Raw genomic sequence first — 19635 nt, forward strand, 5'->3', positions numbered from 1 at the left:
AGGCTTAGCCTGGAACATAAGAACTATTTCAGCTGCTTTTTTGTACCCCCACTGGTGAACAGTGAAAATTTCCCTTTTTCTTGTACTAATGGCAGAATCAAATTCAACAGAAATACATATTGTCTAAGTATCTGTTTGACATAAGGAATTGATGTCATCATTTTTTTAGAGTAGAAAAATGGTTTAAATATTTAGGAGGAAAAAATAAATATATGAATGTGTGAAAAATCTGTTTCTACAGAAAATAGTGGCATGTCATAGGGCAGTTCTAGGGCTGAGATGGTTTTAGTGCTTTACAGTGGATCCGTGTAGTTGACATTGCTGAGGTGTGGGGAAGGTGTCAGTAACTGGAAGGTGGTGCTGTCCATAGTGCAATCTGAGCTGCAATATCTAGGTGCCAAGATGGGTCTGAAGGAATTTTAAATGCAGAACAAACAATAGAAACAGGAAAAAATCAACTACTAGAGACTTTTCTCAGCTCTGACAGGAAATTCGGGGTTCTCAGTCATTATGGGCAAATATTGTTAAATAGACATGGAATGTGAGAAATTGGAAGGGAATATGAAAAGGAAACAAACCCAAGCATGGACTGAAATTGAACTTTGCCATTTTACAAAGTTTCATTTTAGTCCCACAATGAATAATGAGAGAAAGAGCAGTTTGCACTTGGAAATCATGTCCTTCATCATTGCAAAAACAGTGAGTTGATGTCTACTAAATATTTTTACTGGTGGACTTGCCAAAACTACTGAGATTTTTCAGCTGGCTTTTCCCCCAGCAAAAATGTTTTCATACAGTTTTAATCAATAGGTTGGATTCAGGACTTTGAGTGTCTTGGTTTTTTCCTTCATACCCCAGTTTGAACTGCATTTCCCATGAATGAGAATTTGGAATGCACTGTTACAGAATCTTCCAAATTTAATGAAACAATTGGAAATGTTTCCATTCTTTCTGGATGAGCTCCAGACTGAGCAGAGCAAATTTCAAATAATTTATCCTTGGGTCATTTCAGGCTTGAAAGTGAGATGCAGCTGGAAATATGGGCTAGGACTGGGGAAAGGTGGGGGGACAGGTTCAGAGCTGGTCCTTCCTAGCAAGGGGGGAAGGTTGGAAGCTGTGGCTTCATTTCCTAGTGCTGGTGTGTCTCTAGCATGTGGGAGCAGCCTGGTTTGGCCTGCTGGCAGTATCCAGTTCAGACAACAAAAGGTGTGTTACAAATGCTTGACTGATTCTCTTTAGAAATCTGAGAATTTTTAAGAAATGAAAGTTTGAATGTGAGATAACCATGGCTGTGTAGGTTGATAAATTGCCCTAATTAAAGCCCATTAATTCAAAAACTTAATTGTTTTATAATATCTTTATATATTAGCTTCTAGTTTCTGTTCTTTTTTTTTTTTTTAAAAAAAAGGTCTGATCTGCCTAATATAACTTGTAATTTCATCCACTGCTTTATTTCAAACTGTGGGAAAAAAAATCTCATTTATGACTTCTCCAGCTTTCAGCTTCTTAAACAAAGGAATTTTGTTTTCTGTGCTACTGTTTTTCAAAGATTAATTTGCTTTTCACTGGGGGGAAAAAAACCCCATACCTTTCCTGTGCAGTCAAGCACATGTTTGTTTTGATGTTCAGACAAATGCATGTTAGTTATGTATTTTATTTATTACTGAATTTCTTACCTTTCTCAAAGGCTGCAGGAAATGCTGTCAAGCGTGCATCAGACAATCTTGTCAGGGCAGCCCAAAAAGCAGCATTTGGAAAAGCAGAGGATGATGATGTTGTGGTCAAAACCAAGTTTGTGGGTGGCATCGCTCAGGTTGGTACAAAAAATTTAAAAAATACAAAATAAAATACAACTTATATATATTATATATATTTTTATATATTTACTTATTACTTACTTGTATATAATATAAAATATATTTATATTATATATATTTATACATTAATACATTAATATGTTAATATATTAATAATTAATAGCATTGTCCAATAGCTTTTAGTTTTGTTCTGTTTAAATGAATGAATTTTTTCAGAATTCTCTTATGTAGTTTAAATGTTCCCAAATTTATGATTTTGCATATATTTAAACAAAGAAATAGAAAGTGAGAGATAAAAACCAATGATGTTTTGTTACTGTGACAATAATAATTATTGTGAAATAATAACAATATTTAAATGTAGATTTCAAGGCTCTGAGGTACCAACTTCTAGATTCCTTATAATGAATGAGGTACATCATATACTCTACTCACTACTTAAAAGATACTGGGATTGATTATTTCTGCACTACTGTTATTTTTCCTTTGGTATTCTGAGATGCAGGAAAATACTGTGGATAGCTGCAGTAAGGAATGTTCAATTTTACTGGCACTCAGACATTATTCTACATGTTCTAACCCCCCACCATGTTGGGAGAATGCAGAGCTGTAAAATTCATCATGAAACATCATGGTAAAACCATGGTGGTTTTTTTTTTTTTAAACTTTTTCTCTTTTTTTATTCCTCTTTAAGAAACAAGTGGGAATATAATATTTTTCTTGATGGCCTAGTCCTGACATCTGGAAAAATTTGAGCAATTCCTGATGAAGTCATTGAAATTTGGTGCTTCTCTGGAGAATGCTCACAAGGGCCAGCTGTGACTGTGGTGTCATAGAAAAAGAAATATTATTTTACAGACAGTATTCCTTGCTGCTTCTGTTTTCTAGATTATTGCAGCCCAAGAAGAAATGCTGAAGAAGGAGAGAGAGCTGGAAGAAGCAAGGAAAAAACTGGCGCAGATCCGCCAACAGCAATACAAGTTTCTACCCACAGAGCTGAGAGAAGATGAGGGTTAACTGTTAACCTGCTGAGATCTTTCTCCCTTTTTACTCTTTTGTTTTATTTTTTTTTCCCCTCTCTTTTTTTTTTTTTTCCTTTTAAAGAAATAAGCTAAAGGGGGACAGCACATTGAGAACTGCTCTGACAGCATACTGGTATGCCAAGCACTTAGCTAAATAAACTGCCTGTCATAGCTTTGGATGAGCAGAGGGTAATAAACACTTGTTCTTTCCAATCTGCTCAGCTGAGGTGCATGATGATCAAATAATGGTACAGTGTTAGGTTCATCATTCCTGTTCCTCCCTTGATTTATATCTCAGGAGAGAATGTTTCACTTTTTGCTAAAGATACTAAGTCAGTATTATTGTCACTTTCCTGATGCTTGAGGTATTTATCGTTCCTTGACTTGTTCTAAAACATTGATAATATTAAGTAGGAAAAAGGTCAAGGAATCTTTCATATGATAAATATCACATGAGCTGGTGGTTCTCCCCCAAGTACCCTTGTAAAAAGAAGACCAAGATGGAGAAGGATGTATGGCTGAGTGGAGAAACACTCACAAGTGTGGGTTTGAAGAAGAAGCCTATCCTCTTTCAGTGTTATATAGCTGGTTCACCCCAAAACTGGAGGAATTGTCTCTGCAGCTGTTTGCACTACTAGTATTATTCCTTACCTGATACCAACAAGCTTCTGCTTGTACAGTATTTAGGATTACAAAATGTGGCAATAGCCCTTCTTTAAAGAGCTCAAAAAACAAAGAAATTGAAACCTTGTCACTGCCTCAATAATAGCAGGTTCATGAAAGAAAATGCTGTATCAATTATATACCTCTAATGTGTGACTACTTTTACAGTATTATACACACATACACATGCTCTAACATTGGACTGAATAGTTTGCATTTTGTTTTTAAATTGAAATTATCTGGTTCGTACTGTGGTATTTCCATTAGAATGTATCTCAGTTAAAAAAGGAAAATGCCCAGTACAACAAAAGACTATCACAACTCTTGTTATTATTTTAATAATTACATTTATAATTACTATGTTTTGAAACCTGTGGAAATTGTAGGAGAAACGAATAAGTGATTTACAAGTAGATTTACAATTTTTCCTGTAATATATTTTTTAAAAATTTGGACTCTAGAGAGTTTTTTTTCATAGTTGCTATTGATGAAAAAGTATTCACCAAGGAATTGCAGAGAAGAAATAGCAGCAATCTATCAGCAATCTTTGTCTTCAGCTGCAGAAAGGTACAGTATGCTCTCAGTATCTCTGTTGTGACCTAAACAATAGCAATTTGGGTAGAGTAACATATTTTACTATGTCAAAGAGAACACAAATCACAGCAACTTTAAGTAGAAAAAGCTAAAACTATTTGCCTAACTACAGAAACACCATCTCTCCTAAAATTAGTTTCCAACATGTCTTCAGCTCCACTCAAGCTCTCCTAAACAATAATGGTCAGTCTGTTTAGGTCAGAGGATGTTGCCCCTCCAGTCCTTCTGAAGGCTGTGCTGTCCTTGGATCCTGCCAGGTACCTTCAGCTGAGCCTCTTGTGTTCTGTGCATACCCACCTAGTTGTTGCTGCAGAAAATACTTGTCTTGTAGACTCCCCAGTAACCCCCTAGTGCTAGGTTCATTCAGTGTTAACTCTTCATTTAAGTTACCTGCATGAGACAGAATTATCAGGAATTTTGTCACATAAATACTAAGTATATAGCAAAAAAATTGCTAGAGAATTAATAAATATTGAAGTGTAAAAGGGTTTTTATTGTCTCTTCTCTGATACTGACATACTTCAGATTCAGTAGAGTTGCTGGAGAATCCACAATCATGAGAGGAAAAAACTGGTATATCCCAAATGGAATCACTGGCATTGACAGATGTGCTGTGGTGTGTAGGCTTGTGTGCAAATGCAAACCCTGGACTATCAGAGATGTGCAATTCCGAGTTCTTTGATTTTCTACTTCAACACAGTCAATTTGGTTTTTTGTTCAACTCACTGTGAACAGTGTTAATGTCTGGAATCCTACATTGAGAAGAAGGCTTCCTGTAAGTCTTTGGACAGAAGGCTAAACTGGTATTTATTGCTGTAACACCTAAAGACTGCTCTAGTGATGGGGATTTTCTGCTGCTGTTGGTAGGTTCAAGTCCTTTGCAGCTTATGCCTTTCAAGACTTACCTGGACAGCCTCACTTTCTGATCTCTTTTTCAGAAAGATCTGCAAGACAGATTTGTTACTGCTTCCCTTTCAACCTACCTTTAACTGTTATTTGATCTCATTAAAGCATGAAGATGATGCTGTCTTTAACACCATGCCACTATTTTATTGTAGGTATAATACTGATGTAATATACTTTGGTCAGGATGGTATTTGCCAGTTTGATATAAGCCAAAAAAAACCTTGTCAAATGCAACTATGTATGGAAATTATATAGCTAGAAAACTTTATCAGTATGTAGAAGGTAAGAGCATGTTCAAATTGTGCTCCAGAGAAAAGTGTTTGGGAAATTCATTTTAGCACAGCTATTTTGAGACTTCTCTGTTTCTGATTTAGTGCCCCCTCTTACATGACAGAAAGTATTTTTTCCTTAACTGTGTGTTCTATAGAGGAACCACAGTCAGGTGAATAGCTGAGCTGGACAACTGAAGTATTTTTTTACTCTGAATTTTGGGTCTTCATTGAACCATAAAGAGAATATAAGGTCATCCAAAGTCTTTCAATTTTTTTTTTTGCTGTTATAATTAGCAGTATCGCTGAAGTTCACATGTGAACATCTGTGAAGTTTGGAACTAGTCCATCCATTTCTTTGGCATGGGAACTTGCAGCAGGAAGTGACAAGTTGGAGTTAAGGGGTAGATGCTAATTAACAAGAAGGACAGATGTTCACTTTGTTCTGTTAACCTATGAAATGATGAATGAGCTCTGTTGTATCTCACCCTTCTTCATGTGGAATTCACTCGGAGAATTGTATGCAAATTAAAAACAAAATGCCTCAAAGTTCTTTGTGTACAAATAGTCTGTCATTTCCCCAATTATTAAAAAAATTGAATATTTTATCATTTATCTAAACTTTAATACATCAGAAGCCTCAACAGTTAGAAAAGTTTTGAAACAGTAATTGAATTCCAGATTTTTTTATCTGTCCCTTTCCCTTTGATTTTCTGCGTGTTCATTACTTGATTCCTAATGAAGGGAGGAGTACATAAATCTAGCGGCCTTCTCAAGCTAAATATCAGATCATGATTTCATAATATTCAGATCATGAGTGCCTTTTTGTTTTCCATCAGTCCTTATCAAACTAAAGGTATTCAGCCCAGGAGTCTGGCATTTATCATCCCTCCATATTTTGTAATCTCTTGGGTTTGGGAGTGGGCTTGGTTTAGGGGCAGGTAGTTTACACTGTCAGAGTTTTCTTCCTTATGTGATTGCATTGTGGTTAACAAAGAGAGTTATCTGCCCATAATTGTCAGGATTTCTGAAACCAGCATTTCCATATTAATGTTATTTACATTAAATGCATTGTGGTTGGTCATGTTAATGGCCAACAATGTGAACAACACATTTCTGTGTCACTTTATGATGCCAAATGCAAAAGCTGTTTAGTCACATGAGCCACAACTCTGTTACAAATTGCCCTCATTTATTGAGCAATAAATAAGTGCCATTTTATAAAAAAGTGCCCTTTTTAAAAAACATTTTAAAAAATAGAAAAGCAGTAAAAAAACCCTGTTTTTTCTCGAATTAGTGCACTTCATTGCAGTAGAAGAACCTTCTGTTCAAGATAGTTTTGAAATTTTATGCTGTAGTTTCTAGGGGTTTCAGCTTTTGCTTTAATGTCTTCCTTTCCTTTTAAAGTTTTACCCCTGAGAGAGGCACAATGAAGTTTGAAGTCATGCTGACACACCATTAAAATAAAAATAAGTAATATATTTTAGTTTGGTCTTCACCAGCAATAAGCCCCTTGAAAGTTTTGGGATTTTCTGCCTGCAGGTATTTGTGACTTGTGTTGCACTGGTGGTCATGCAAAGGTTTGTTTTGCTCCTTAAGCAAAATAAGATTGAAGTTGCCTGTAAGAGCTTAAAATTCCCAGGTGACAGAGGAGAATTCCATTTCAAGTTCTGCTGCACAGACAAAACCAGAAGTGCTTACTTTATGATATGTCAGTATCTTTGTATGAAGTATACTTTGTGACCATTCAATATCCTTAAAGTACACGTTAACCACACAAATAAATAGAAAAATCAAACACCAGTTATTCAAGGGTGTTGGATACTTGGTGTTGTTCAGGTTTTTGGGGGAGAAGGCAAGTTTTGCTTTTATCTTTTTGATTTACATTTCATTCAGCATTTTTTCCAAGTCAAATATAACTCTGTGTGTGTAGGTACTCCAGTTTTCCATATGAAAATTCTGCCACTGTGGAAGAAACCTTGCTACTGCTCAGCTGCATTACAAGTGCTTTAATGCTGTTACCAAAAGGGGCTGTTTCTGGCATAATTACACTCATGTCAAAGAGGGAGTGTTTTGGCATTCTGTGTGCTCATCAAGTGATTCACCAGATGTGTATATTATGTCTCTGATGATGTAATAGCTTTTTCCACTCGTTCTTCACAACAGAAACAAGACTGGAAAAGCTCCTTTTTAGTGATGGTTAGCTGGATAGGGGGGCTATAGAGGCCCTAAACATGTTTTAGGCTAAAATATTTTAAAATATCTGTGAAAATAGATACTTTAAGCTACTAGAAAAAAGAAATTCAGCAAGTTTGCTGCCTGTTATTATTTTCTGTGTAGCACAATTCTATGTTCAAAACATTCCAGGAACTACATTAGAGGCTCTAGGAAAATGAATCCTTTTTGCTTGCACAGTATTACCTAAAGACTTGAAAACTAAACCACAAATATGCTTGGATCCCATTTGACCTTACATTTCTTTACAAGTTTGTTTGCCTTTACCTTTCTCTTATGAAAGTTGTATTCTTTCCTCCTGGAACATCTTTTATTGATATATACACTTCAGTTTTCCACCTGTGGAAATCACTTGTGTTCAGTGTGGCAGGAAAAATACATATGGTATGGGGTTTACCCACATACTGCCTAATTTGGACAATGTAAAGCTTATCTTACAAACATGATTTTATTTCCATCCTGGTTATTTTCATCAAGTATATTTATTTATTTTTAAAATGGATAATAAGGGCTGCTGACTTTGTACCATTCTAAAATGTCCACTGTGAGGGTTTATGCAGGTGAAGGAAGTTTCTTTTGGCATGGTTATATGTAACAGGTTTTTCTGTAAAGTTAAACATCTCTTTATTAAAAAATTACATGGAGCATTAAGTTCAAAAGGCCAGAACTTTTGATGATGAAAATTCGCTCATGATACTGAATCCAATGTTAATTTTACAGTCAGAGGCATGTTCAAGTTGTGGAAAAGAGTTGAGGAAAATAGTCTAAGTTATTGATTAAAATATTTAATTTAATAAGTCTAATAACTAGTCTAGTTATTAGACTAATAATTAGTCTAATCTAATAACTTTTGGCCTGATTAAGTCTTGGAAAGAATGATCAGATCCTGGGGCAGTGGGTGTGCTATGAATATTTGCAGTGTATTGTACATTTTCCAGTTTGCCCATAAGTACATTACATGAGTGTATAAAGGATGTACTGCCAGATAGCAGTTTATCAGCCTTGGTTCCATACCAGTAAAAGTATTTATTCCCAGTTCACCAAATGCTGTAGCACATATTTACATTGTTTTAAAAAAAATCCTTCCTATTCTGTCTACAGTATAGTTGCCTTAATTTGGGATTAAGCCCATGCTTAAGAGATTTCCAAATGAGTGTTTCAGACCTTAGAGGGACAATGCTTGGTCCATGGGCTTCATGCAATGCTACCAGAACCACCTTCTCATCATACCCATTCCAAGATCATACCCATTCCAAGATCACATAGTAGATTTCAAGCATTAATAAAAATAATCTACTCTTAGAAACCATTTCTTATTTGTCCTTTATAGAGCACTGAGTCACTCCTGTTTTACAGATAGCAAAATTATGTTGCAGGAAGAGAGATGGTTTGTTTAAATCCATAAACGGGGTTGCCCTTACTGCAATAGCCAGTCCAGTTCATGTGATCTACATAGAACTAGGTAGACCAGTATAGCCATGTTCAGGAAAGGGTTAATACTTATATTCCCATCTAGTTAATATCTACATTATTTTTTGCATTAATGTTTCTGCACTCTGTCAGTTCCAGAGAAATCAAATGCATTCTTTATTGGTAACTGTATAGCAGAGGGACTTAAACAGTGATTGTGATTAGAGCCAAGAACAACCATCTTTCACTGCCAAGGCTTTAGACAAACATCCTGTCTTCCAGAGTTTAATTTAATCTGCAAGAATTTTTGCTCAGTGCCTTGCCTTTGCCTTATCTTATAACCACTTCTTTTAAGGTACCAGCCTCAGTTCCCTTCCATTTAGGACTTACTGCACTCTTTTTCTCTGACTAATTCTACAAGAGAAGTGACAGCTTTAATAATATGGACAAAACCTCTGCAGCTTGTTTAAATCAGCCTCCTGCTTTCCCAAAGCTTCCTGGAAAATACAGTGAGAATCCTGAGGCACTGAAGCCTTTAGTGTGATACTTTTAGCCACAGAACCTGTTCTGAAGTTTACTCAGAGTTGCCTTTGGTCAGCTGCAGTGATTCTGGTCTGTCTGCAATTACTCTTTGCCTCCAGCTATATAAGCATGAGTATTTTCTCTCTTCTAAATATTCATTTTTGTTTGCATTTTTTAATGGTAAATGAGTTAAAATGACACTATATTTCTAAAAGGCTAGCACAGTTTCTTGAGATCCAGTCTGATGACTGTTTTAAGAAATAATTTTTTTTAAGACTGGACTTTTGCTTTATGAAGTCAGTTGTGATTTTAGCTAAATGTTTGTGTGTGAGTGTAACTTTCAGAATGTTTCTCTTTGCCTTAGAAAAATGAAAATGAGTAATAACTTTAATGACATGTTGCTGATCTCATCTATATTGCTGATCTTTTCTGATCTGGGACTTTGTGTTACTGAGATTTCACATGTGAAAACTGTGGGGAAAAAAATAAAGAGTTCAAAAAGATGACCTCAGAAAAAGAGCTTCATCAGTCATTCCATTGTGTCTGGCTTGCATTCCAGTTGCCATACTCATTCATTTAGTGGTGATAATAAGGCTATTTAGGGTAATTCTCAAACTAAACCACTGCTGTGATATGCCTGTGATGCTTGCAGGAGCTGTAGCTCAGCAATTCAAGCCACAGAGAAAATATTCTGGTTAGTTTCTTGACTGTTCAGGAGTCATCTCAGATCTCTTCCAAATCACAGGAGTGGCTCCTTACTACATGACCAGATCCCTCATATTTTGGTTTGTCCAAGGTATTTTTATTTGAAAATAGGCTTGATGCAAAAATTTATCTTCAAATGATGTTCTGCTTCTCTCCTGGAACTGGAAAAACTGAATATGCTGAGTATTTTGTAGACTAAATGTTTTGTAAAATAAAACAGGCTGCCATTTCAGAAGAGATCAATAAAGCAGGTACCTATTTCAGAAGAGATCAGAGCCTATTCAGATCTTCTTCCCTAACTTAAGGATAACACCAATTAAAAGAGAACCTTCCAGTTAGTCATTTTTCAAAAGTATTTGCTTTCAACAGAGTTCAGACTGCTTGATCCCTGTGTAGATTCATAATGAGTGGATTCACAATGTCAGCTGATAAAGACAGCAAGTACTCCTCTTTATTTTGTTGTTTCATACCCTTCCTCCTCCCTGCCAAAGATGCTGTGTGGTTCCTGGTATCCTGGTTGCTCTGAGTGGAGGGAGAGCTGCTGGATACAGAACAGAAAGTTGTCTGTATTTTCCTTTTGGGACTGTAAGGCAGGCACAGGTTAGGGAGTGGATTTGTGATTTGCAGAAGTCTCTCTCTGGTGGGTCACATTATTGCAGTGCAACTGAGAAGCCAGCACACCTTTGGATATGTGTGAATGTGTCCTAGAAATGGAGCTGGCCAAACCCTGCAGCACAGGCAAGTCTAAATCCTGTGCTGGAGGAAAAAAAAATAATCCCTGTGACCAAAGGCAGAGGGTGAAAACATGAGGGAACAGCTTTCCATCCTTTAATAGACAATGAAAGACATTGCTGCATCTTTATTTTATTGCAAAAGGGGAACAAGATGAAGATTGGGGGAACTTTACTTGGATTTTCCTAGCAGGTAAATGCTGTGTTGCCTTCAAGTTCATAGACTCATTTAGCAAAACTGCAAAAATTCATAAATTGAGACAGCAAGCAAACCATTTGAGGCTTGTTTCAGATATTTGCTTCCAGACAAGGATTATACCATCTCTAGCTGCTCCCTACCAGTAAAAATAGCAGTGTTGAAAGGGTAGGTCAAACTTGCAGTGACACTACTTATGATGAATTACAGAATTATGTTTAAAATCAGGTGAACTCAAAAGTTGTTTTAATCTCTTTTGATCTTGCAGAAAAGTAAATAGTGGCTTTTGAGACATGTGTGCATTTCTGAGAGACCAAGCCATCTCAGAGTTCAAACAGAAATACATGCAATAACTGGGGCATGTTAAAAGCCATGACTTAATTTCTTAGAACTTTAACAGCTGTATAGCTCAAAGACAAATAACTCATCCCTGGCTGTTCCCTGTAATAACACAGACATCCAGAAAATGCCTGGCATTTTTTTGTTCGCTGCTTGGGATAGTATTAATCTAATTTAGTTTTCCTCTGGACTAAGAACAGACTATTCTTTATGTTGCAGCCCTAAGGAGAAATTTTGCATCCTGCTGCAGCTTTGTTTCTACACATTATATGGTCCCTGGAAAATTCTATTGTGTTAGCAGTAATTGTCCAGTTTAATTTCAGTTGTCCAGCCCCTTCCATCAGCAGTGTGTTCCCATTGCTTCGCTGAGATTTTCAAAGAAAAACTCGTCTCTTAGCTCAAAAACAACTTGGCAGCTCTTCAGCCTCACTGCTTCCCCAAAGCCCTGAGGAGCTCTGTAAAGAGCTGCTTCCTGCAGGACTCATTCTAGGTAGTTTTCAATGTTCTGACAACTTTTTTTTCCCCTACAGAAACTTCCATGGTCAGAAATCCTGAGCTGCTAAGCACAGCATCTCAAAGGGCAGAAATTCTGAAATCAAAAGAAATGAGAGTCTGTTCTGAGAGTCAAAGGGAGAAGTGTTTTGTTTAAGCATAAGAGAATGAGCCAGATATGGCTCCTCTGCATAAAAACAGCAAGAAGATGAGTGCAGATTTGGGAAACAGGGTGCTATTTAAATTCACAGTAGTGTTGGCATAAGAGGAATTGATATGTATTGTCCTGAATTAGATTAGGTAGGAAGAAAATTCTGGACTAGTCCTTAAGAGAAATCAACCTGCTTTTGACATCAAGAATGAGAAACAGGCTTTAACAGTCACAGTAAGAGTTTGGCCTCAGGGCCTTTGTGTCCTTTACAGAGCATTTACATTGTGATGGGAAGCCAGTGTTAGGGTTCTGGATAATCATCCTGAATGATCAAATCTAAACAATTTCCCAGATTACTGCAGTCCCTGCAGTTAAACCAATGCAAGTACAAGTGTGTTAATACATCCAGTCCATTTCTCTGCTATTGCAAGTACTACAAGTGTAGCATTGCAAGTGTAGAGAACATTTTCTGGTTCTTTCACCCAATCTACCAATTTTAACACACTTTTTAATACTTTGCTGGTGATTCCTGTTGTCATGAAAATTAATCCACAAACACCAGAGGTTCATGTCCAAAAAGGAGACAGAGGAGTCCTTTTACTTTATTCAAATAAAGGGAGAGGCCATGGGGCATTCCCTTGGGGTCTCTTGATTTTTGGAGGGTGCAGCCTCCTTTTTATCCTAATTCCCCAGCCACATGTCACTTCTCTGTTTCCCCATAGGCTGAGGTACCTGAGAGGTACAGACTTCCCAGAATGCCTGATACCTGAGATTCCCCTCTAATGTATAACCCTCCCTCTTAATTTTTAATTCTTATGGAATTGATGGTGTTTCCCCATTGTCTCTTTCATCTTTCAATACCAAATTTCATTTATCAGCAAACCTACAGTTTGTTTGTAAAGGCAAGTATCTTTTCTCCATTCACCAGTGGAGTCCATCCCATTTTTTCTGTTATCTCCCAGTGCTAGTTTCATCTATCAGCAGCCCCACAGCTTGTTTGTAAAGACAAACCTGTCATTCCTCTCACTCTAGACTGCTCTTCAAGCTTTTTCTTGTCAAGAATTCTGGGTGTTTATAACCTGCCCTTCACCACTCAGGTTTGTTGAAATCCTTACACTTCTCTCACAGCCTGGCCAACTCTTCAGAGCTTTATTCTTTTATTCCTTCATTCATGGTTTTCACTGCCCCAAATCAAATATAGTCTTAAAGCAGAGACTGAGTAGAAAGGAGAAATTTGAGTGACAGAGTCTGCTGCTGCTAAATTGCTTTGATGCTTCTGCAGTTCACTGCTTCTTGCAGGGGCTGCTTTCCAGCAGAGCCTGAACTGCTGTTGAAAACTGCATTTCCTGCTACACAGAGCTCTCAACCAAAGCAGAAATCAAAATAAGAGCAAATGCAGTGCAGACTCTGGCAAAGATCACCCTCTTCATATATAAAAGGAAAGCATTTAGCTTGACCTCATAAAATACAGAACTTGAAGGGCCATTCTACACTTGGAAATTCTACCCTCAGTGGCATGGAAACACAATGCTGACTTGGGAATTTCAGCAGCTCATTTCACATTCTGCTCAGCCCGCTCGACTTCCTGAGCATGAAACAGCTATTGCATCATGCCAGGAAAATGAAGGTTATTGGGTCACTGCCTGTCCTTATAATCTGCTCAGTAAGGAATTTCATAAGGGTATAGACCAGTGCCCAGAATAACATTTAATAAGATCTGGAAAATTATGCATGCTACAAGCAGGAGGCTTACTGTTTGGATGAGTTAGCAGCACACCCTGCTCTATAAATATCACTTAAAACCAACTGCTTCCAGGAGCCAAGGAGAGAAAGAGCTAAGGGAGAGAGTCCACATGAGTTAGCTAGAAGCTTAGTACCTTTCTTAACACACAGGTCTGTGTTAAATGGAGGAAAGTCACTATCAAGATCCTACTTGCCTCCAGATTGTGTCAGGCAAACTCCACCCTGGAGTGCAGGTGTGGCTGAAACTTCATGCAAAACAGTCCTGTGTCTTTCTCTGCAAGTGTTCTATATTCTCTGTATGTGAATTTTGAATTCCTTTCATTTGTGGGACAGAACAGTATCTGGATTTCTGTACCAAACCAGAAAGGACAGTTCCATGACTTTGTTCTTCAATTGAATTGCACCTTTTCACCAGGGAATAAATCCTGGGAGTTCAGGAAACCTCCCACCTACTGGACAAATGCCACAACAGACAACATGAAATTTATTAATATGATGATAAGTGCTGTCACTGTGGAAACTCAAATCCATTGTGCCTTGCAATCCCAGACTCTCCCTGCACTTACTTGCTCTGGTGATGATTTGACTGTGAGCTTGGAGCTTTCCCCTTGCTCTTCACTCAGCCTGCTGGTGCTGACAGTTCCTGTATGCCTGTGTGAATGACCCACTTCTGCTCTTAGCACTTGATCAGCAGGAGAGTTTCACTGGAAGGCATTTCCTGCTCACATTTGTCTGCTCACTCTCTTTTTGCCCACCAAAGAGAGGTGAGTTGATGGGAAGGTGATTGTTTCAGGAAGTGATTTTGGGTGAAGCTTCACTTTTTCATTTTCCATTTGTTCCTTGCCTGTGGACTGAACATAAGAGAAAAGCTGTGTCAAACTTAGCTGGTGTTTCCAGCCTACAGCTGCTTGGGACATCTTAACTTGGCTTTGCAAGAGAGGAGCAGAGAGACTGAAGGGAAGAAGGAATGAAGAAAGTAGGAAAACATCATCCTACAGTGGATTTTCTGGAGAATTCTTCTTTCAGCAGCAACTCACAGTTGACCTCATCCTACCAAACAAAATTAGCTTTGTAAGTGTTGCTCCAAACTTGTCTCCTCTCAAAGCTGCTTTGATCTGTTAGCACCTCTGGCATGAAGGTGGTCTGGAACCTGCAGGGTGTTCAAGGCAGGCTTTGAGCTGGAGCAGGGCACCAAGCCACATCCTAGCAGGGGTGGCAGAGGCAAGTGCTGCTCCTGCATTGCTCACTCACAGCCACTGATGCTGCTTGCACTGCCCAGCTGCAGGGATGTGCAGTGGGAAGCAGGAAAGTGTTACTCCTAGGAAGTGTTTCTGATTTCTCCCATTTGTGTCAGCTGGTTCTATGCCTAGAAAAGCTGCTGCTTGTCCTCCACCACCTGATCCCAAACCACAACTACAGTTCAACCTCTTAAGCAAGCAATGCTGAACTGCATCGCAGCTTTTCTTCAGGTAAAGTGTGAAATTGTAAATATACTAGTGAGCACAATTCCACGCTGTACTACAGAGATAGATTAAATGTCTACTGTAATAAATTATGGTTGTATTAAAAATTCGGAGTATATAAGAAAGATATGTTTTGTAGAAACAAAACAAAATATAAAGCATGGAAAAGCCTCTCCCCCCAAGTGGGATGAGGCTTTCTGCCGAGGGGTTGCTGATTACCAGCAACGCCCAAGATAACTAACCAAAACCGGCCCATCAACCCAAACAAACACACAGGACACGGACCATCAGGAAAACAATGACACTGGCTCGGGAAATTATCTACCTCCGGATCCAAGCAACGCCCTGCGGATTCCAGTGGGTAGAGAAACTGATCAATCGAAAAAGACAAGTTCCAAAAGAAAAGCTTCGCCAGACTCAAACATCTCTGTGTCGAAGAAGCAATCAGGGAAAACAAAGGAGGAAACCCGGCCAAGATATTCATCGGCACCAACCCGGATTCCACCACCCTGTCATGAAAAACTTAACTTTGCAACACACAGAGTCTCCTTTGCATGAGAGGAGACTCTGGCCGGACACAAAAATAATATCATCATTCTAGGGCAGGAAATCCATTCACTGGACAATCAAGGACACTTGGTGAATGGAACTTGCCTGGAATTTTGGCCTGAGGACTTAAAAATCCTATAAAACCCCAATCCTGAGGCTGCTCAGACGTGGATTTGGGAAACCTATACCTCCGGTGTAGACCCCTGTCCACCCAGCGCTGCGCTGTTCTTTTTATTGTGGGTTTTTATCGCTGTTTCTGTTTATTATTGTTTATTAATAAATTTCTCTTTGATTTTATCCCAAAATTGCCTTTGCATTTATAACAGATTGGTGCCGTGACTCGGATCGGAAAAACTGTGGGAGAACCTCGCTATCCAGGGGGGTACCCCCGCTGATTTCAGCGGCCTGGGAAGCCGAGAACCTCCGCAGTTCACTCCGACACCCGAACCAAATTTAGGCTGAGGTAAAAACCACAATAAAAGAGAAATACGGATCCAGGAAGAGCTCGGGAAAAGAAGCCGCGGCTTGGTAGCTCATAAAAAGTCAGTTGTGCACGAAGACATCCTCGCAGGAAAATTGCTGTAAGTACTGCAAGGTTGAGCGGAGTGATTGGGCAAGCGTGTGTGAGACGTGATCTGATCACGGAGCGAGAGCGGACTCCAAAGCCGCGGTTCCATCCTCCCGCGAGGGAATTGGCCGGCCACGGAGGAAGCGAGTCGGGGTGAGAGGACTCTCTCTACACGTTTGTAAAGCCTGGGGCCAAAGGGGTGCTCTGGGGGACTGGTCACGAAGGGCTGGAAGAGGAAGAGGACGTCCAGTAGAGCTCGGGAAAGAGTAAACTCTTCTAGCAATCAGGACCCAGGAGAGGTCCGGAGGAGAGATCAAAGCGCTAAGAAAAACCCCGGAACAGCAATCCGAGAAGGTGAGTATTAGCAGACTTTTTGACTCTCAAACTACAAACACAACGCAGAATACTAGGTAAGACTTTTGTTTTTTTCCTTCACCATGGGACAGAAAAAGAGTAAAGTGCAAAAACCAGTAGACACGAGAAACCCTTCCATAGAAACGAAGGAATTGTTAGACATCCCACCAGAAAGTCCTTTGGGTTGGTTGTTAAAAGAGTGGGAAAATTGCCCTGAAAGGAAAAGGAAGTCCAAGGCAAAAATGATCTACTATTGTGCCGAGGTTTGGGGTGGACAGAAACTGAGGCCCCATCTCACTTGGCCAATATTAGGAACATTTGAAAAGTGGACGTGCAATGAGTTACTCTCGTATGTAGAGAGCAAGGTCCCCTCGGACTCCGAGGAACCGGAATATGCCCGACTCTGGCTAAAGGCCAGAGTAGGACTATTTCCGATCAAACTAAAAGATGAAACAAAAACAGAAACCTGGGAGCCCCTGGATCATTTACCTCCTCCATACCACGGGCCTGCAGGGTCTCCCGTGGTGGACCAAGTGGTGCCATCAGCTCCCACGAGCCAGCTGGCACAACCAAGTGAAGCACACACATCGCGAACAGGGGAACCGGCGCCAGCAGTGGTTCCGGTGGCCCCTCCCCTGGCTCCTCCTGTGGGAACCGCGACCGCCGCGGTTTCCCAAGAAACCATGGTAGCGCAAAATAGGGGATCTCCGTATCCCCCATTGCCCGTCCCGTTGCCCCAGCCAGATCCCCCAACTTTGGAAAGGGGGATCCTTCATAATAACCTAGCGGCAACTGATTTTTCATCAGCAATAAAGGAACAAACTCTCAAAAACCCCTATTCCCCCCCCTCAAGCAGGACTCGGTTTAAGTCTAGACAGATGAGTGAGGAATGGGAAGAGAATGAGAGTAGGCACAGAATGTTCCCTCTCAGGGAAGTGCCTACTGCTCCAGGAGTGATTGGATTTGTGAATGTACCCCTAAATTCAGGGGATGTGCGGGCATTTAAGAAAGAGATGGGAAGATTGTTGGATGATCCGTTTGGAGTGGCAGAAAGGTTGGATGAATTTTTAGGCAGTAGCATTTATACCTATGAAGATCTCATGGCTATCTTGAGATCTCTGTTTAGTCAAGAGGAAAGAGAAATGATTAAACAAGCTGGTATCAGGGAGTGGGAGCGGCGAAACCCTCAGGGAACGCCAGGCACTCAAAAGTGGCCGAGCGTAAGCCCGAGTTGGAACGCCCAAACAGAGGATGGTAGAAGGAGCATGAATGATTTAAGGAATATAATTGTGCAAGGAATAAGGGAAGCGGTTCCCCGGGGCCAAAATATTAGTAAGGTGTTTGGGGAATGTCAAGGGAAAGAGGAATCCCCCACCGAGTGGTTGGAAAGATTACGGCGAAGTCTGCAGATCTATTCTGGGACGGACCCTAGTTCTCCGGTAGGAGAAGTGTTACTTAAAACACAGTTCGTGGCGAAATCATGGGAGGATATTAGAAAGAAATTGGAAAAGATTGAAGGGTGGCAGGAGAAAGGTCTCCAAGAGCTTCTGAGGGAAGCTCAAAAGATTTACATGAGGAGAGAAGACGAGAAACAGAAACTTCAGGCCAAAATACTGGTGGCCGCAGTAAAAGAAGCTCAGAAACAAGAACAGGCACACGGCAAGTTTAAAACAGCGCCGAAAAAGCCGCAGGAGCCACAGAAGAATGGCTCCGCCCCGCGGAGAGATCCCCCAGAATGTTTTTACTGTAAGAAAGTAGGACACATACAAAGGAATTGCCACCAGAAAATAAAAGATGAAAAGGTATTTCAAGAAGATTAGGGAGGTCTTGGGCTCTTTCAGATGGGGATGATAACAGCAAAAGAGCCCTTGATAAAATTAAAAGTAGGTCCCCATCGCGAGGAAATAGAATTTTTGGTTGACACGGGAGCTGAGAGAAGCACCCTGCAAAAATTACCACGGGGATGCGTGGTAAGTAAGGAAAAGGTAGTGGTAATCGGTGCGAAGGGAGATCCCTTCAAAGTTTCTGTAATTAAAAATGTGGAAATAGAGTCTGAAAATAAAATATGCCTAGGAAATTTGTTATTAGTAGAAGAAGCCGATTACAATTTGTTAGGTAGAGATATGATTGTCTCATTGGGTATAAACATTGTCGTAAAGAATTCTGAATTAGTAATAAAGATATTCCATTTGACTCCAAAAGATGAAAAGGAAATCGATCCCAAAGTGTGGCATTCAAAAGGGGAGGTGGGGAAATTAGATATTACCCCCATCAAAATTGAAATAGAAAACCCAGAGGACCCGATAAGGGTAAAACAATACCCCATCCCGATAGAAGGGAAAAGGGGTCTGAAACTAGTAATTGATGACCTCCTTAGAGGAGGTACCCTCGAACCCTGCATGTCTCAACATAACACCCCCATCCTGGCAGTGAAAAAAGCGGATGGGAGCTTCCGACTGGTGCAGGATCTCAGGGCAGTAAATGCTAGAACCCGAACCAGGTTTCCGGTAGTGGCAAATCCTTATACTTTACTTAACAGACTCTCACCCGAGGATGTATGGTACAGTGTAATTGATTTAAAAGACGCATTTTGGACTTGTCCTTTGGATGAAGGGAGTAGGAACTTCTTTGCCTTTCAATGGGAGGATCCGGACACAAACAGAAATCAACAGTTAAGGTGGACGGTTCTCCCACAGGGGTTTGTGGAATCACCCAATTTATTTGGACAGGCATTGGAACAATTACTTACTGAATTCATTCCAGAAGAAGGGACAAAGCTCTTACAATATGTAGATGATTTATTAATTGCTGGAACCATGGAGGAAAAGGTCAGAAAAAGTACAATTTCATTATTGAATTTTCTGGGGAAAAAGGGGTTGAAAGTATCAAAATCCAAACTGCAGTTC

The 19635-nt window shown here is 39.7% G+C and overlaps 1 protein-coding gene across 7 annotated transcripts in view; it reads left to right on the forward strand.

Annotated features, from left to right (window-relative positions):
- The window catches only part of TLN2 (talin 2), a 132286-nt gene extending 126466 nt beyond the window's left edge, over window positions 1-5820 (forward strand). For all 7 annotated transcript variants that reach the window (XM_058846577.1, XM_058846572.1, XM_058846574.1 and 4 more), the window contains 2 exons: window positions 1688-1813; window positions 2706-5820. In XM_058846577.1, coding sequence (XP_058702560.1) covers window positions 1688-1813; window positions 2706-2834 — 255 coding nt within the window. In that variant the 3' untranslated portion in view covers window positions 2835-5820. The remainder of the gene's footprint in view (window positions 1-1687; window positions 1814-2705) is intronic.
- The last annotated feature ends 13815 nt before the right edge of the window (window positions 5821-19635 follow it).

The sequence above is a fragment of the Poecile atricapillus genome, chromosome 11, assembly GCF_030490865.1.
Source record: "Poecile atricapillus isolate bPoeAtr1 chromosome 11, bPoeAtr1.hap1, whole genome shotgun sequence".
Taxonomy (NCBI): domain Eukaryota; kingdom Metazoa; phylum Chordata; class Aves; order Passeriformes; family Paridae; genus Poecile; species Poecile atricapillus.